Source organism: Pelodiscus sinensis, chromosome 1 (assembly GCF_052426305.1).
Source record: "Pelodiscus sinensis isolate ZL-2025 chromosome 1, ASM5242630v1, whole genome shotgun sequence".
In the NCBI taxonomy this organism is placed as follows: Eukaryota; Metazoa; Chordata; order Testudines; family Trionychidae; genus Pelodiscus; species Pelodiscus sinensis.
The window spans coordinates 15931564-15949262 of NC_143052.1; the positions used below are offsets into that span (position 1 = coordinate 15931564).

The 17699-nt window shown below is 42.1% G+C and overlaps 1 protein-coding gene across 2 annotated transcripts in view; it reads left to right on the top strand.

Moving 5' to 3' along the window:
* The first annotated feature begins 919 nt into the window (after window positions 1–919).
* Window positions 920–17699, top strand: part of PRPF18 (pre-mRNA processing factor 18) — a 28693-nt gene continuing 11913 nt past the window's right edge. The window contains exons 1-6 of one of the 2 annotated variants that reach the window (XM_075926076.2): window positions 920–1078; window positions 3084–3161; window positions 3280–3306; window positions 6318–6422; window positions 8224–8337; window positions 14095–14241. In XM_075926076.2, the coding sequence (XP_075782191.1) occupies window positions 1013–1078; window positions 3084–3161; window positions 3280–3306; window positions 6318–6422; window positions 8224–8337; window positions 14095–14241 (537 nt within the window). In that variant the 5' untranslated portion in view covers window positions 920–1012. The remainder of the gene's footprint in view (window positions 1079–3083; window positions 3162–3279; window positions 3307–6317; window positions 6423–8223; window positions 8338–14094; window positions 14242–17699) is intronic. The other variant, XM_006117114.4, reaches the window with a different exon arrangement.

The window sequence follows — 17699 nt, forward strand, 5'->3', positions numbered from 1 at the left end:
TGTGGCACAGTCACACACCCCTGGCACACTCACACTACCCCCAGCACAATAGCACACATTCACATTGACACACCCTCTGGCACAATCACGCACCCCTGGCACACTCACACTACCCCCAGCACAATAGCACACATTCACATTGACACACCCTGTGGCACAGTCACACACCCGTGGCACACTCACACTACCCCCAGCACAATAGCACACATTCACATTGACACACCCTCTGGCACAATCACACACCCCTGGCACACTCACACTACCCCCAGCACAATAACACACATTCACATTGACACACCCTCTGGCACAATCACGCACCCCTGGCACACTCACACTACCCCCAGCACAATAGCACACATTCACATTGACACACCCTGTGGCACAGTCACACACCCGTGGCACACTCACACTACCCCCAGCACAATAGCACACATTCACATTGACACACCCTCTGGCACAATCACACACCCCTGGCACACTCACACTACCCCCAGCACAATAGCACACATTCACATTGACACACCCTCTGATACACTGCTCCTGGCACAGTCACACACCCCTGGCACACTCACACTACCCCCAGCACAATAGCACACATTCACATTGACACACCCTGTGGCACAGTCACACACCCGTGGCACACTCACACTACCCCCAGCACAGTAGCACACATTCACATTGACACACCCTCTGATACACTCCTCCTCCCCCCTCCCCAACTACACACATTCCTCTGGGAGGCACGAACACGTGCCCCAATCACACGCACTCACACCCCACTGGCTGTTCACAGCGATCCCCCACCCGCACCGGCTAGCCCCGCCCGTGTGGCGGTGGTCGGCAGGGGGCGCTGCAGGCGCTCGACTCCCCGCTCCTTCCCTCGGTGCCCTCTCCGGCTGGTGCACCAGCCCGACCGGAAGTTACGTCCGTTGTGTGGCTGCGGCGCTTCCGGTGGCGGCAGGGGAGTGGGAGCGGGAGCCCGACTGCGGGGCTGCGCAGCTCGGCGCGGGACATGGACATTCTCAAGGCGGAGATCAGCCGGAAGCGGCAGTTGCTGGAGGAGAAGGAGCTCATGGGGGTGTGGAGGGGCCCGCGGGGAGGGGCGGGGGTGTGCGAGGGACCCTGGCTCCGGGGGGGGGGGGTTAATGCCAGAGTAGGGCGATCAGCCAGCGACCCCCCCACCCCCAACGGCGGAGACACCCCGGATCCCTCGTTCTCACCCCCTCACTGCACGTTTGGACTGAAGGGATCCCCCCCCCCCGGCTGTCTGTGTTCTTCACTCACCCGGGAGGCGGGAGGCAACACTCGCAGCTGACCCAGAATGATTTCTCAGCGCACTGCTGTGAAGTGGGGCGGGACACCTGTTGCCAGGGGATTTGTCAGCCTTGTAAAGTTTGGGGGTCCCCCCCTCCCTGAAATGGAGATGCAGGGAATCGCTCCAGGTTCTTTTCTCTTGTAGGGATATAAATGGTTAACCGGTAAGCCTCTTACCGGCTCTGGTTAACTGGTAGGGGCTGGAGCAGCTCCCTGCCATCCCTGCAGGGACCACCTCAGGCAGCAGTCCCTGTCCCTGGCAGATCCTCCGCTCACAGGTTACACGTTGGCTCCCTGGGAGCGGGGCCAGCAACCCCTGCTAACTCTGCTTTCAGGGAGCTGGCTGCAGAGCCCATAGCAAAGCCTTCTTGGGAGTGGGGTCAGCAGGGGGGGTTGCAGGCCCTGATTCTGTGGAGGCTTCGCTGCGGGCTCTACAGTATAAATCTTATATATAAGTATTATACTGCAGTCTGCAGCATGTGTAACTTAGGATTTTGAGCAGTTACATGGTTGCATTTTTAATGTCTTTTTACATACCTACTTTATTTGCCTTCCCAGGCTTTTACACTTACATCACAGAGTTAAGGCTATTTCCTTGTTCATCAGTATTTCGGTGACTAAAACAACGTGTAGAGTTTTGTTGTTTTCAACATAAGCTGATGTAACAGACCTGGGAAAAACCCAGACATTATTTGCTGCTCCATTTCTTGCACATGATCTCAAAGGGGAAGTTGTTTTGGTGAAGTCTTCATGAAGCTACAAAATAAAGTCTTTGAGATGTATCACCAACATATGCAGGCACGCCATTGGGCACATCATCTGATCTGGGAATTGGGTTTAGTTGTTACATACACCACCAATTTTGTTGTCCATCTGATTCATTTAGTTGGTTAAATGATAAGCTTTTGTGCTGAAAAATACCAGTTTTCATGTTGTTATTATTAGTAGAGCTGAGAGTATATAGTAGGTGAGACTTTACTTTATATTAAGTATTGAGAAAGACACATCAAAGTAACAGTCACTGTCATGGACATCATTACTTCAGAGGATTTGCAGCCTTTTTGTAGGTAGAGAGAGAGAGAGAGAGAGACTTGTGCTGAGTTTTATGCACTGGGTGTTTCTGGGGTCTGAGAAAGCACTTGTACAGTCACAGGTGGAAACCAAGCTATATTTGGTCATGTTTAAATGATCCTTTTAAAAAAATAGTGTACTAAACTGTTGTTAGGGGAAAACATGACAGCTAGCTATTACAGACAAATGATATTCCTGAACAATGTCCTTGTCTATTGTAGATATACTCACAGTATCAAATGATTTCAGAAACCGGTTTTAATAAGGCTCTCTTCTTAGTAGTGACTCAGCTACCTAGTTGAAATTGATTACAATGGTTTCTTACAAATTTAATTTTGTGGCATAGCTAGGGCCTCATTATGCACAGTAAAGGGGGGGAAGTTGTATAAACCAGTTTCAAGTCCTGATAATCTGAAAGCAATAATACATAGACCAGCTTTTTCAAACCACCAGGAGTTTTAGTTATTAATATACATTGTGCTTACTTTCCAATCAGATTGTATGATTCTTAATAATATTATTCTGATGTCGTGACAGGCATGAAGGAAAGTAAATTGGGAGGTGCCTTTGAGAATATTTTCCTCTCTGCTAGAAAATCTAATTAGACTGGGCAAATCAAAGAATCTTTGAGATGTTACTGAACAGAGGTTGGTTTCAAGTTGTATAAAACTGTAACACATTGTTGTCCTCCTTTATAGGGAAACAGAAAATATTTCAAGCGCAGTGAGCTAGCTAAGAAAGAAGCGGAAGCATACTATGAAAGATGTGGCTACCAGGTACTGTAATTATTAATTCAGTGGTTTGTGTGTTCACTTTGTCTATATTTAATATCAACAATCCAAATGTTGATGATAATTGTTGTTCTTTGTTCAATTTGTCAATGTTATACATTAGCCTGTAAATGAGAAGCCACCTGGAGAGGTATGAGTTTCCCAAAACATTTTTAATGCAGGAAAAAATGCATGATATATAGCTATTTAAGTTTGTGTTATGGTTTGGCTTTTTTCTTGTGGAAAGCATGAAGTGTCTTGGGATTAAAGCTTGCCTTTTTCTTTTTAAATTGTGTTTTAGGCATGAATGCTGAATCTAATATAGCCATCTTCCCTTATTTTTTTTAAAAATAGGCCTGCCTGTAAACTAAGAACAAGTTTAAGGTCTTCCTGATGAAATAGGCCAGAGAGAGAAGCAGAGATAACATCCTTGGGTGCTAAGGAAGAACCCAGCCAAGTTGTTTAGTATGCAAAACGTCTATGTTCTTCTTGGCCCAAAAGTTCCAGTGCTTGAAAATATCCAACAGAGCACTAACTTTTTTCAGGCAAAAATACTAGCAAGCAATCTTAAACTCTGTGTACATTTTGAAACAAATGAGTGATCTGGAAGGCTATTATTTCTTCCTTAACAGCATCAGTTAAGTAGTTTGCTGGAATTGACAGTGTGGTGGTTTATTTGTGTGTATTCATAGGGAGGGACTTGCTTCACTCTTAATTTGGATCCTTCAGTATACTGTTTTATGTTTGCTATTCAGAAATAAAAAGCCTTGTTTTAGTAGAACTTTACCCAGTCAATCCAACACTCTGCTCAAATATAATGTTTGGTCTTTGTAGGTATAATCATACGGTTTACCTGTGAGAGAGAACCATTTTGGCAACTGTACATGCATCAGGAACTGTTCTGAGAATCTAGTTATTGTACAGTCATTTCATCTTGGAAGAGAGTGATGATTTATGCTAGTTGTATAGTTGTTATTTGGATTTCTTCAAACTAAGACTAGTGATTCTAGCATCATTTCTGTCACTTGGGATAAGAAGCTCCTTATATGTTAAAAGTGTAATAATGCTTGTAGGTTTTTAGGTAACCCGTGTAGGTTTTATGAATTGCTTTAACTATGGGGTGTTTCCACCATGCATGTGTCATTTGAATTCAGTCCTGCATGTTTCAGGATGTGGCTGATGGGAGATCCAAACAAAAGTTAAGAGACCCAGGACTTGAGTTGGAATATCTATTTTGCTACAATAATCTCCTTGAATTAAAACATGATCTTCAGAGTGGTTTTAAGTGGATTTCTAGTTAACTTAGTGCTTTTTTTAGAGCCTCCCAGATTTCTGCATTTGAATTTTTTTAAATGTATTACTAAGAGGTAGAAAGCCGACTGATTTTTTTTTAAAGCGGGTGCTTTGCTTTGCTTATACTGCATTAGTAACATGTAAGCATTTGACTCACTTGTAAAGAGAGAGCATTAAAGCAAACATAATTGCAGCAAAGTTATTGCTTGTAACTTTGAGTCCAGCTTACAGAATGGCTTAAATCTTCCCTCATATGCTGCTGTTTTATAAACAAAAAATAAATTATTATAACCTAGAGATTTCAGAAATTCTTCTGACATTGAGTTGTATTTTCTCTTTATGTGCTTCAGCTAGTTCCAGTCTTATCTTAAGGAGGTTACTATTTTACCCTTGCAGTGATGATTTTTATTTTCAGTAAGTGTACCGTCCCCTTCCTGTGTTTAGATCAGGGGTGGGCAATAATTTTTGATGGTGGACCACTCCCAAGATTTTGGTAAGTGGTCAAGGGCTGCACTTTTCTATGGAGGGAGTGATGGGGCTTGAGGCGGAGGCAGTGTGCAAAGTCCCCCCCCCCCCCCGCCGTCTTACCTCCCCACTAGGGGCATGCATTGCCTAGAGGGAGCAGCCTCTAGGTTGCAGCAGGCAGAGAGCCTGCCTCAGGGTCTTGGTGGGGTGGGCTGCAGGCCAGATCAAAAGGCTCAGAGGGCTGCATCTTGCCCTCCCCTGCTTTAGATCCTAACCATTGGCTTGACCTTCCATTGCTTGCAGGCGCTTTGAGCGAGCCTGTAATGCAAGACTGTTCCCTGCATTTGCTAGTGTAGCACTGAATACAGATTTGTACCTTGGTCCTGTAGCAAGATTGGGGTCTTGGCCAGAAACAATATAAAAGCTTCATTTCTAGCCTGTCTAGGACATCCAACAAGTCACTGATTTAAAGAAAACTAGAAACTGGAACTTGCTTATCATACACAGATGCCAACATAATGTAATACACTATATAATAAAATAAAAAATAAAGTACCTTTTCAAAACCCAGTAAAGGATTAGGAAGTTTCTACACTGCTCACCCTCATCCTCCAATTTTTTTCCTTTGTTTCAGAAAATGACCGGCATCAGTCTGCCCATTTGATTTTCATTTATTTTCAACAACTTTACATGTGTAACTTACAACACGGATTTTAAAGGACGCTGTGTTGATATGAGTGCTATCTTTCTTTTAACATTTTTGTCCACCAAACCTTGCAGCTCTATCAAAACATTAAGTTGTACAATTAAGAAATGGTTCAATTTAGTTCAAGAACACCCTTTTCTGAGTGGGGGAACAGATGATATGATGCTATGCTTATAATGAAGGCATGGTGTGTTTATGTTTTTGCATTGGACTGTGTTCATTTGACAAATTCTGAAAAAAGTGTTTCCAGAGAATAAGTAGTAATTTTTCTGTTTGTATTCAAAATTTTATGTGCTTTAGCACTACTGTTTCCTTGCACTGCTTTAAAGGAGGTATCCCATCCCATCCCATCCCATCCCATCCCATCCCATCCCATCCCATCCCATCCCATCCCATCCCATCCCATCCCATCCCATCCCATCCCATCCCATGGAAGTGAGATTAGAAGAAACAGATATTTGTAATAAGATCAGACATATTTTAATCAAAGCGTATACTGATATAGGATTCTATCTATATCATTTTACTAGTACTGTGGATGCCCCTAGAGATCTGATCATGATCAGCACCCATTGTGCTACATAAATACATAATAAGAAGCAGCCCCTGTTCAAGAGTTTAGAGTCTAACTATGTATACCTTTAAAACTATAGATTTTCTTCTCTTAGTTTGTTGTAATGGATATTGTTGTTGTGTAGGTACAACAGAACGAGGAGGAAGAGAAACCAGTGACTTCATCGAATCCAGTGTTGGAGCTAGAACTGGCAGAAGAGAAGTTACCCATGACTCTTTCCAGACAAGAGGTAAAATCAAACATCATTAATTAACTTGTGATTATAGCAAATGGGTTCTAAATTTCCCCAATTAAGGCTACATTTCCTAATAATCTATAGCCCTCTATTCCAGATTGTATCTGTCCTGCTACAGAATAATAGTGTTTAGTTAAATAATTGCCATCTCAAGAGTTTGTTGCAGTGGTTCTATTTAGTTCTCATTCAGAGGCCTTCTTTTTGGGTTGTGCAAAACACTAATGAGAGAGTAGTAGCAGTTAAATGCCCAGGAATGTTTGGTGGAAAGCCTCTTTTTTCACCCTTATTGCTGCATGAGTTCTTACTTCTACTACCCTTCCAGAGGATTTTTTAAACTATCTAATGAATAAGGGATTATAGGATTGAAAGCTACAGGCTGAATTTTTTCAAATTCTATTTTTCCAGCTTGTGTGTCTGTGACATGTTAGTCCAAATCAAGATATAATCTAGGTTTAAAAAAAAAATTATATATCCCCAAAAAACAGTCAAACTAAAGTTACTGGTATGTTCTTTCACTTGTTTAAGAGTAAAAGTCTCTTACAGGTTCATTGCTAGTAAAACAAAGCCCCTCACATATAACATTGGAGTGCAGGGCAATTCAGAGTTAAGTTATAAAATAAACTTATTATGTGGGAGTGTTGGAAATTCACAGTTAAGATACCCATAACATCTTAGTTGTGTCGCCTTATCATTTCCTTCTCTGTGTAGTGGATATTGAAAATGTGCCCAATGGACTGATGGTTTCAAGTTGAGTTTCATAGATGCAGTCTATTATGGAATGTGAAGCCCCCATCACCATGCATCATAGCTTTGCTCATAAGCATTGTAACTTCATCTGAGAGGTGTTTCAGTGTCAATATGCCAGCTCAGTGTCCACTCATTGTGTAGTGAGTACTGAAAGTTCAGTGCTTATCCAAATACAGGAGTCTGTGCAAAGAATCATGTTACTGAGTGAACATCAATCAGTGAGAGTGCTGTATTAAATGTAAGCTACCAATGGGCCTATTGCTTGTTTGTTTATTTGTGCAAAAAGGAACCTAGACCAAGTTAGTATATTTGAAATGAACTTGATGAGGGAGGCTGTGTGATTTAGCAGGTAGTGCATGGAAATGGGATTGTAGTCTTGAGACTACCCATCTCTTGGTAAGTTACCCATATCTTGTGATATTGGGCAAGTTAATGCCTCTGCCTCAGTATGCTGTTCTTTAAATTAAGACTATGTAAGTACCACATCAGAATATTGAGACATATTAATGTTTGTCAAGTGCTCTGAGATGCATGGGTAAAAGGCTTCTTAATAGCTCAATCATCAGATCTGCTCATCCACACTCTCATTGATGAAAAAGGCTTTTCTTGCCCTAGTCAAGTGGCTAAGTAGGATTTTGCAAAGTTTAAAGATACTGGATGGAATTTTCTCAAGCACCAACCTGATTTGGGCTATGTCATGTCACTTGGACACTTTTAAAAATCCCATTCTACAATTAAAGATTGATAATCTTGCATATTAGTTCAAAATAAGCCATTAAGAAGAAATTCCAGGAATCTGCATGAGATTCTAAACAGAATTTAGATCAGTAATATTTGAATTAAAATGACCTTTTGCTGAAATGTCATGGGAATTTTTATATTCAAACCACAAAGTGGAACATTTTGCTGCAGCTCTTTAGACTATAGCATTTCCCCTTCCCCTCTGGCTAAGGTTGCTATTTTATGCTAAGTAAATAAAGTTAGTTGGATTTTTATTTTGCTTTCTATCCAGTTTTGCATAAGGGAACATTTTGTTCATTCTTTGCAGGTGATTAGGAGGTTGAGAGAGAGAGGTGAACCAATCAGATTGTTTGGAGAAACAGATTATGATGCATTTCAGCGTTTGAGGAAAATAGAAATTCTTGCACCTGAAGTTAACAAGGTAAGACCCGTTAAGTAAGAGCTGAGCATCAACAGAATAAGTGTATGTGGAACTAGTTTTCTCTGAGCATTTACTGTGTCTGGATTTTTATAAGGATGAAAAGTCATAAAGCAAAATGGAAAATACCTTCAGTTCCCACTTCTGGGTCTCACCCTCCCTGACTGAATTAACCTCATTATCTCTAGCCTGCATATTTATACCTGCTTCTGGAAATTTCCACTACATGCATCTGACGAAGTGGGTCTTTGCCCATGAAAGCTTATGTTCATATACATCTGTTAGTCTATAAGGTACCACAGGACTCCTTGTCACTTTTGCAGATCCAAACTAACACAGCTACCCCTCTGATACTCTATAATATAGGCATCTCTACCTGGAAAGGAGTATGTTGAATGGTCTGCGTCTGAGCAGAGACATGTTATTAACAGGGGGAGTGCATTGTTTCTGATGTGCAGTTCAAGTTTTTCAAATTCCTTACTTCTAGATTTAAAAAAATTAAAGCTTTTTTCAATTTAAAGTACAGTTTAGTTCTGAAACATGACTTAAGATAGCATCTTAGTTAACAAATTTGTTCCTTATGTGCTAGGATAGGTCTACACTTATGGCAGCATACAAAGTACAGATAGTGCACACCCAGCTAGCACTGTTATACATACCAGTGTACATAGTAAGGCATGTCTTAGGCAGGTACACCAGGGTAGAGTGCCCTACAAAGGCTAGACCTCCAGGGTATGTACCCTATATGGTCTTTTTACATGCCAAGCAGTACCTCCCACCTTTACCCTGCTATTTTTAGTCATGTAGTGTTCCCATCCACAGTCTCCCTCTGCTGCAGTGAATGGCTCTGATGGGCAAGCAACAGGAAAATCCAGTAGCTCCCTGGTGCTGGAGCTTTCCTCATTCTATCCCTCTGCAAGTGCCTTTCACTCCCATATGTAACTGCATAATACAGTGACAAATGTGGATGCAGCCTGCCTTTTACTCTGCCTGTTCTCTCTTTGCTGCTTGATTGTTCAAGGGAGGATGTGGCACAGAGCCTGTCTACCTGGAAGTACGTCAGAATACACTACAGAATGTTTAGTGCATGATAGCAAAGTCCACACAGTGAGTTAGTATGTGGAAGACTTGTACACTGTAGATTCACCTCCCAACTTGCAGCACACTAACTTTCCATGCAAACAGGCCCTGAATTTTTCCTCGTGTACCCTTTTGATATCTGCAACACTGTTAGAGAAGAAACAGGTGACCCGGGAGTGGATGGGGTAAATAGAACTGCTTTATTGCCCATGTCTGTTAACCTTGGACCCCCAACTTATTGTTTTGAGTGGCAATAACTTGGTACCAATTACACCCTTTTATTTATTTTAGTATGTTAATTTACACACTTACTGCTACTTTTTTAAAAACTTTATTTTGTATGTTAACCTTTATACAATGAATATTAACAGGCAGGTGATGAATAGTATTATACCTGCCCCGATTATTATTTACAAATTTTTAAATTAAATTATCACTTTTTTATGCTACAAACTTTTTGAATTAGCAGGTTACAGAGATTACGAGAAAACTAACCCTGAAATATTTTATACAGAGCCAGTGAGGGTAAGTAAAGGACACAACAAAGAAGAGCAGCTGCGTGCTTGCTTATTTTTTTAGGCTGCAAAAATGAAGGGAAAGAGCATATTTATACATTAGAAAGGATAATACCTACTTTGGCCGGACTTTTAATTTATTTTTTCAGATTGCAGAAACAAAGGAAAAAAACATGTTTAAAGGCAATGCCTATTGTGACTGACTCCTATTAATTTTTACATATTCCAGCAAACACAACTAGAAGAATAAGTTGAATTCTCTTCTACATCATCATCAGCATTGTTTATTTATGTGCCCAAGTAGTCATTGATTTAAAAACCCTTTCAAATCTATCTCAGGTCTCCAATGAGTTGCTAAACAAGGGCCCCAGCTAGTTCAGGACCTGGTGATTCTGTGCAGTACTCGTACCTCTTTTCCGCTCTAAAGACTTGAAGCTGGATAAACAAGACAACAGTTTTTAAAAAGTCTTGTCAGCAAAGACCTGATCCCACTGAAGTCAGTGGCAATGCTGCCATTGCCATTAATGAAAGCAGGACTGGGCTGTAAGGCAGAAAATAAAATGGATTTAGAAAACATGTTTCAAGCCTATGTAGTGGTTTAGCTCCACCTGAGTGGGGTTGAAAGCTATTTTGGTTCAAATATCGGAAGCTAACAAAAATGGCTGAGTGAAGTACTCCTGATAGTCAAGAGCAATTACTGAAAAGTAGGGATGTAAAAAGTAATGTAAAAATATAACTGTGTAACCACTAAAAATCATATCAGTTACATGTGCTTCAAGCTTTGTAGTATAATTTTTATACTGCAGAGCCCTCAGTGCAGGGTGACAGCAGCTCTCCAGAAGCAGAGCCGGCAGCCCCTGCCAGCCCTGGGGAGGCTTCGTTGCAGGGTGACATCTGGCTCCTGGGGAGCTGGAGTGTAACCATAACAGAAACCAATAAGCTGGTGCATATTGGTAAACTGTTTCAATGGTTACACTTTTACATCCCTACTGAAAAGGTGGAAATAAGTAAATATCTGTACTCCAAACTGTAGGAGTAAGGGAGCTTGTCTCAGGGTGAGGCTTAGCCTATTAAATGGTAGGACTTTGTACCATTAGGACTGCGTCATTTAGAGAATAGGCGTTGTGTAGCATTCAAGTAAGCACAATTTTCACTTTTCTTTCTGTTACTTAAAAGCTTAGCACCAGACTGTAATCATAATGTATCACCTTACTCCATGTTTTAATTGCACACATTTCTTTGAATAAGAAAAATTAAACCATTCACTGAATGTCTTATTTCAATTACTGTTGTGTTTTAAAAAAGGCAATAATCTTTTATCTATACTAAAGGTGACAATGCACAGATGGTTGGAGTCATTGTAGATAAATGTCATTGTTTGTTCAGGGCAGAGCAGACGGCTGGATGAGACTCCACTGTTGCATTTCTTGTGTTTGTGAGTTTATTGCTCATGAAAGGTACCATACTGAGAGCCCTGAAGGCTGAATCCATCCTCCTTGCTTTCCTGCTGAAAATATCAGTGCGCGCTGGTTGGGGTTTTTTAAAGTATGTGATTCTGTAAAGACTTAGCTCGGTAGTTAATTTTAAGCATTTAAGTGCTTCTCTTGAAGGCATCCAGTGGAACTATTCATGTGCTTAAGATTAAACACTTTATATAAGTAGGCTAGATGGAAATTTGATTTTAATTGATAACTCAGTAAATGTTGATTTCAGATGGTACACTGAAATCAATGGGGAAAAAATCAATCAGTAACAACTGGCATGTCTGCAGTGATCTGATGTCATCAGCCCTTTGGTCATGAAGGGAATCCTCTGCAGCTCTGTTATCACGCCCATGTTTGCTCACTCACAAGCCAGTAGTATCGCTTTGCCTGTGGCTGCAGGTCATTTTCCTTACAGTCATGGCCAGGGATCTCTGCCCAGGACAACCATTGCTCTTCTTGCACATAAGAACGGCCATACTGGGTCAGACCAAAGGTTCATCTAGCCCAGTATCCTGTTTTCCAACTGTGGCTAGGTGGCCCAGAGGGAATGAACAGCACAGGTCATCATTGAGTGATCCACCCCTGTCACCCAGTCCACTCTGGCAAATAGAGGGTAGGGGCATCATTGATGGATCTATCCTCCCTGAATTTATCTAAATCATTTTTGAACCTTGTTAGTCTTGGACTTCACAATATCCTCTGCAAGGAGTTCCACAAGTCGACTGTATGTTGTGTGAAGAAATACTTCCTATTGTTTGTTTTAAACCTGCTACCTATTAAATTCATTTGGTGATTCTTACTTTATATATGGATGTAATAGTGTAGCCGAACCGATAAGCAAAAGTTTATAGCTTAATGTTATAGACTACACGCTCCCCCCCTCCCCCCCCCCAATAAATGTTTTAGCAGGCTGGCCAGCAGCCTGGCTTGGTCATGGCTTGTGATGGCTATGGGACTTACCCCTGCTGTGGTTCTGCATTTAAAGTGTATTAGGAGCCAGGTGGGCAGGCAGCCCGGCTCAGTTCTTGCTTGCGCTGGGTAAGGGAGCTCAGACCCTCCCCCTTCCCAGACAGGGGCTGCTGCATTGGGCCACAGGCAGCCAGTCTGCGAGGGGAGCTGGTTTTTAAACTGGCTCCCCTCGTGGACCAGCTCCCACCTGGCAGCCCACGCTGCTTCCTCTGATACAGAGGAAGCAACGTGGAGTGGCAGAGGGCTCCTCGGGAAGGGGGCTGGAGCACTGCTAGCCCCACCCCTGGGTATTATAGAATAGTCAAGTAACGATAAGAATTCATGAGGTTACTTGACTATTCAATTAACCAATATTTAACATCCCTAGTGTTGTGGGAACAAGTAAATATCTTTTCTTATTCACTTCCTCCATACCAGTCATGATTTTATAGATCTCTATAATATTCTCCCCTTAGTCTTCTCTTTTCTAAACTGAAAATTCACAGTTTTTTTTATTTCTTCTCATATGGCAGCTGTTCCATACCCCTAACCTGTTTTTGTCCTTTTCTGAACTTTCTCCCATGCCAAGATAATCTTTTGAGATGAGTCAACTATATCTGTACCCACTGTTGAAGATGTGGGTGTACCACCAGTTTATATAGAGGTAGTAAGATGTTCTCTGTCTTATTCTCTATCCTTTTTTTAATGATTCCTAACATTCTACTTGATTTTTTGCCTGTTGCTGCACATTGAGTGGACGTTTTCAGAGTAGTATCCATAATGACTCCAAGATCTCTCTCTTGAGTGGCAACAGCTAATTTAGTCCTCATAATTTCATACGTATAGTTGGGATTATGTTTTCCAATATCCATTACTTAGCAGATGAACTTTAACATTGATAAATGCAATTTTGTGGTCCAGTCACCTAATTTTGTGAGATCCTTTTGAAGCTCTTCACAGTGTGCTTTGGACCTTGCACTAGGGATGTTAAATATCAGTTTCTTGAATAGTCAAGTAACCTCGTGAATTCTTATTGGTTAGCCAGCTATTTTATAATCCCTAGGGGCGGGGCCGTCAGCCAGTGCACTCCGGCCTCACTCCCGAGAAGACCCCTGCCACTGTATCAGAGACAGCAGTGTAGGGTGCCAAGTGGGAGCTGGTCCACGAGGGGAGCAAGTTTAAAAAAACTGGCTGCCCGTTGCTCTGTGTTGCTGCCTCTGATAAAGAGGTGGCAGCGTCCCCTGTCTAGGGTGGGGGTCTGAGCTCCCAGACCTGGCGCAAGCTGGAACTGAACTGGGATGGCTGCCCGTCCGGCACCTAATACACTTTAAATACAGAGCTAGGTCCTGGACTCATCACAAGCCAGGACTGAAATGGGCTGCTTGCCAGCCTGCTAAAAAATTTACTGGCAAGTGTGTGTAGTGGCGGGGAGTGTGTGTAGTATATAGCATTAACTTATAAGCTTTAGCTTATCAGTTAATCGACTACACTTTTACATCCTTACCTTGCACCGTGGTGTCTTGGGTCTCTTGGCCTCACAGGAAACCAGATCTTAAAATAAATAGGATCAAAATTAGAAAATAACAACAACCCAGAAACAAAAATTGAATTCTGCCAAGCCTATAATTGTCTCTGCAGGATTTGGCCTTTAATGAACAAATGTGGAAAGTTTCATTTGATTATCAAAAGTAAAATAAGATAGTGACAATAGCTATGTCTTCACCTTCTCCTAGGGTTTGAGAAATGACCTGAAGGCTGCTCTGGATAAGATTGACCAGCAGTATCTGAATGAAATTGTAGGAGGTCAGGAACCAGGAGAAGAAGACACACAGAATGATCTGAAAGTCCATGAAGAAAATACTACTATTGAAGAATTGGAGGTATGCAGTGTGGGTTTTTTCAATACAGTTTGGTGTCGTGCTATGATAAGATTTCCAGGCTGGTTTTAGACACAGATGCCTCCCTAGGGCAACAACATCAAAGAGTACCTTTGTGATAGATTGTCTCTTTCACCAGGATCATGGGTTACTCCCTGCCCCAAAGGATCAGTACCTTCCCCAGTCAGGCAGACCTTGGATATCATAACAAAGACAATGCTTGTAGCCTATAAGAAACTATCTAAAGATTTATTAACTGGGAAAAAGAAACAAGATTAAAACAGATCAGCATACATACACAAATGAGTTATTGTCTTAAGTTTCAAAAGATAGTAGAAGCTTTTGTAATAAGCAAACTCTTGTGTATTTTTTAGGACTCTGTCAAGCTGTGCAGCTGAAGTTAATCCTTTTAACATCCCTTGAAAGTTATGATATGTTAAATGGTAACACTTTAATTCAGTCATCGGCAACCTGTGGCCCAAGGGGCACATGCCTATTGGGGTTCTGTGTATGGCCCACAAAACATTTTGTTTACTGGTGTCCACGCACAGGGTTGCCAGATTCTGCTGGTTTTCATCCACATAGTTTTTTTCCTACCGATATTATAAAAGTGACACATGTCAAGCAAGGACATGTGGTAAGGTGTGTGCTGTCAACATCGTGAGAGCCATGTGCTCCCTCTGCATCCAGATTGCTGCTATTGTTCAGTCAGCACAGTGCAAATTCTAAGTATGCAAGCACAGTTAGCAAAACTACCCTATCCCGGGAGACTGTCTTGGATATAACAATCTTGTGGGCCACTGAGATGAAAGAGGGCCACTCGTGGCCCACTCACTAGCCTAGGTTGCTCCTCTCTGCTTTAATTTATACCTTGGAACTCATTCATTGATTGCAAGTCCAGAAGGGGCCATTGTGATCATCTGATCAGCCCTCCTGTATAGCACGGATTAGAAAACTTCTCCAGAATAATTCCTAGAGAAAATCTTTAGAAAGGCATCCAATCTTGATTTAAAAATTGTCAGTAATGGTTAACTATTCTTTCTGTTAAAAATGTACACCTTATTTCCAGTTTGAATTTGTCTAACTTCCTTCTAGCCATGGAATCATGTTAGGGATGTGTTAGCGTATTCGTTTAAACGGTTACATGCGAGGTGGGAGTTGGTGCTTGTGTGGAGCTGGGTTTTAAACTGGCTCTCTATGGACTGGCTCCCATGGATCTGCCTCCCATGGAGCTGCCTCCCCCCCCCCGTCCTCTCATGCTGCTGCCTCTGATATATAGGCAGCAGTTTGGGGGTGTAGGCGGGAGCCAGTGCTCACGGGGAGCTAGCATTTAAAAGCCAGTTTCCTGCGAGCACCGATTCCTGTGGAGCTGCTTCCTTCACCCTGCCCTAGCAGCAGCAGTGTGGGAGAGAGGAGGCAGCTCCATGGGAGCACCGTGCTCACAGGGTGCTGGCTTAAAATTTCAGCAGTTACACATTAACGTGAAGGGGGAGGAGGGAAGGCATGTAAATAGAGCTAAATAGACTGAGCTTCTTAAGGCATATTTTCCAAATGTTATGTTAATTTAATTGTGAAAGGCATACAGCTTCTGGCCTGTACACTTGTGTAACTAGCTGTTTTTTCCCAATAGGAGTTTTAACAATCACTAATTATTATGGAGTTGGTGCTAATGTTATAAACTAGTGGTGGGCTAGCTGCGGCCCATCAGGGTTCTATGTGTGACCCCTGAGACATTTTGTTTACCATGCTGCCCATGAGCGGGGTTGCCAGCTTTCTCTGGTTTCCATCTGTGTAGATTTTGTCCTACTGGTATTACTAAAGTGACACGCATGTAGAGCAAGGGCTCATGAATTGAGGTACTTGCTGATTGCACAAAACCTTGATTGTGGGAGCTATGGTCTCCCACTGCATCCAGTCAGTGTACTGCTACGGTTCATTTAGCACACCCCACAAATTCTACATATGCAAGTGCAGCTAGAAAAACTATACTATTCTGAGAGACTGTCTTGGTTACAACAGCTTCAGAGGGGTAGCTGAGTTAGTCTGTAACAGGAAAAAACTTAAAAAACAATGAATAGTCTAGTAGCACCTTAAAGACTAAGAAAACATGTAGTTGGTATCATCAGCTTTTGTGGGCACAACCCACTTCAGATGACAGGAGTATTAGAAGTCCAGATCCAAGAATAAATAAGGGAAGGGGGAGGGGGAAAGTGTGGAGGGAAAAAAAGAGAAAAAAGGAAGGGAGGGAAAAAAAGAGAGACAGTGAGTAGATGGTTCAAATAGTTACAAGAGGCTGATAAGAACAATTAGCACCTCTTTTGTTTGTTTGTTTGTTTGTTTTGGTTAAGTCATTAGGATGTGAAAGGTAGTATGTGAGGCAGCAGAGGATGTCCCTGTTCATAAGAATTAAACTTGTTCTAATCCTTCTTTGTGTATCTGGCTTGTGGAATTGGCTTGAAACAACATGGTGACTTGGAGATCCATTACTGCATGTCCAGGCAGATTAAAGTGTTCTCCAACAGGTTTTTGTGTATTGCCTTTTTGGATATCTGATTTGTGTCCATTAATTCTTTCCCATCGAGACTGTCCAATCTGGCCAATATACATTGCAGGGGGGCATTGCTGGCATTTGATGGCATAGATCACATTAGTGGATGTGCAGTTAAATGAGCATCTGATGTGGTTGGGTCCAGTGACGAAATCGCTAGTGTAGATGTGTGGGCAGAGTTGGCTCTGGGGCTGATTGCAGGGGTGGGTTCCTGGACGATTATGATGGAGGTGTGCTGTGTGGTTACTGGAAATAATTTGTTTGTGATTAGGGGGTTGTCGGTAGGCAATGATTGGCCTTTCCCCCAAGGCCTGTGAGAGAGAGGGATCATTTTCCAGGATAGGCTGTAGATTTTTTATTTTAAGTTGTGGACTGTAGGTGATGCCAAGTGGAATTCTGTTGTTTTCTCTTTTGGGCCTGTCTTGAAGTAGTTTGTGTCTGGGTACTCTTTTGGCTCTGTTGATCTATTTTTTCACTTCTCCGGGTGGGTATTTCAGTTTTAAGAATGTTCTATATAGCTCTTGTAGGTGTTTGTCTCTGTGGGATTGGAGCAAATCCCGGTTGTATTTTAAGGCTTGGACGTTATACAATAAATTGAGAAATGTGTGTGAGATGCAAACTAGAGGTATGAAGGTAAGTGTAGTGGTAGGTAGGTTTCCAGTATAGGGTGGTGGAAATGTGTCCATCATGTAATTGTACAGTAGTGTCAAGGAAGTGGCTCCCTCGTGTGGATTGATCCAGGCTGAGGTTGATGATGGGGTGGAAGTTGTTGAAACCCCTGTGAAATTCTTCAATTTCTTCAGTGTCTCGAAGATAGCTAGAAGTGCTGATAACATAGGCCCTGAGGAGAGAGTCAATATACAGTAAAACTCCAGTGGTCCAGCATCCAGTGGTCCCGCACTCCTGATGGTCT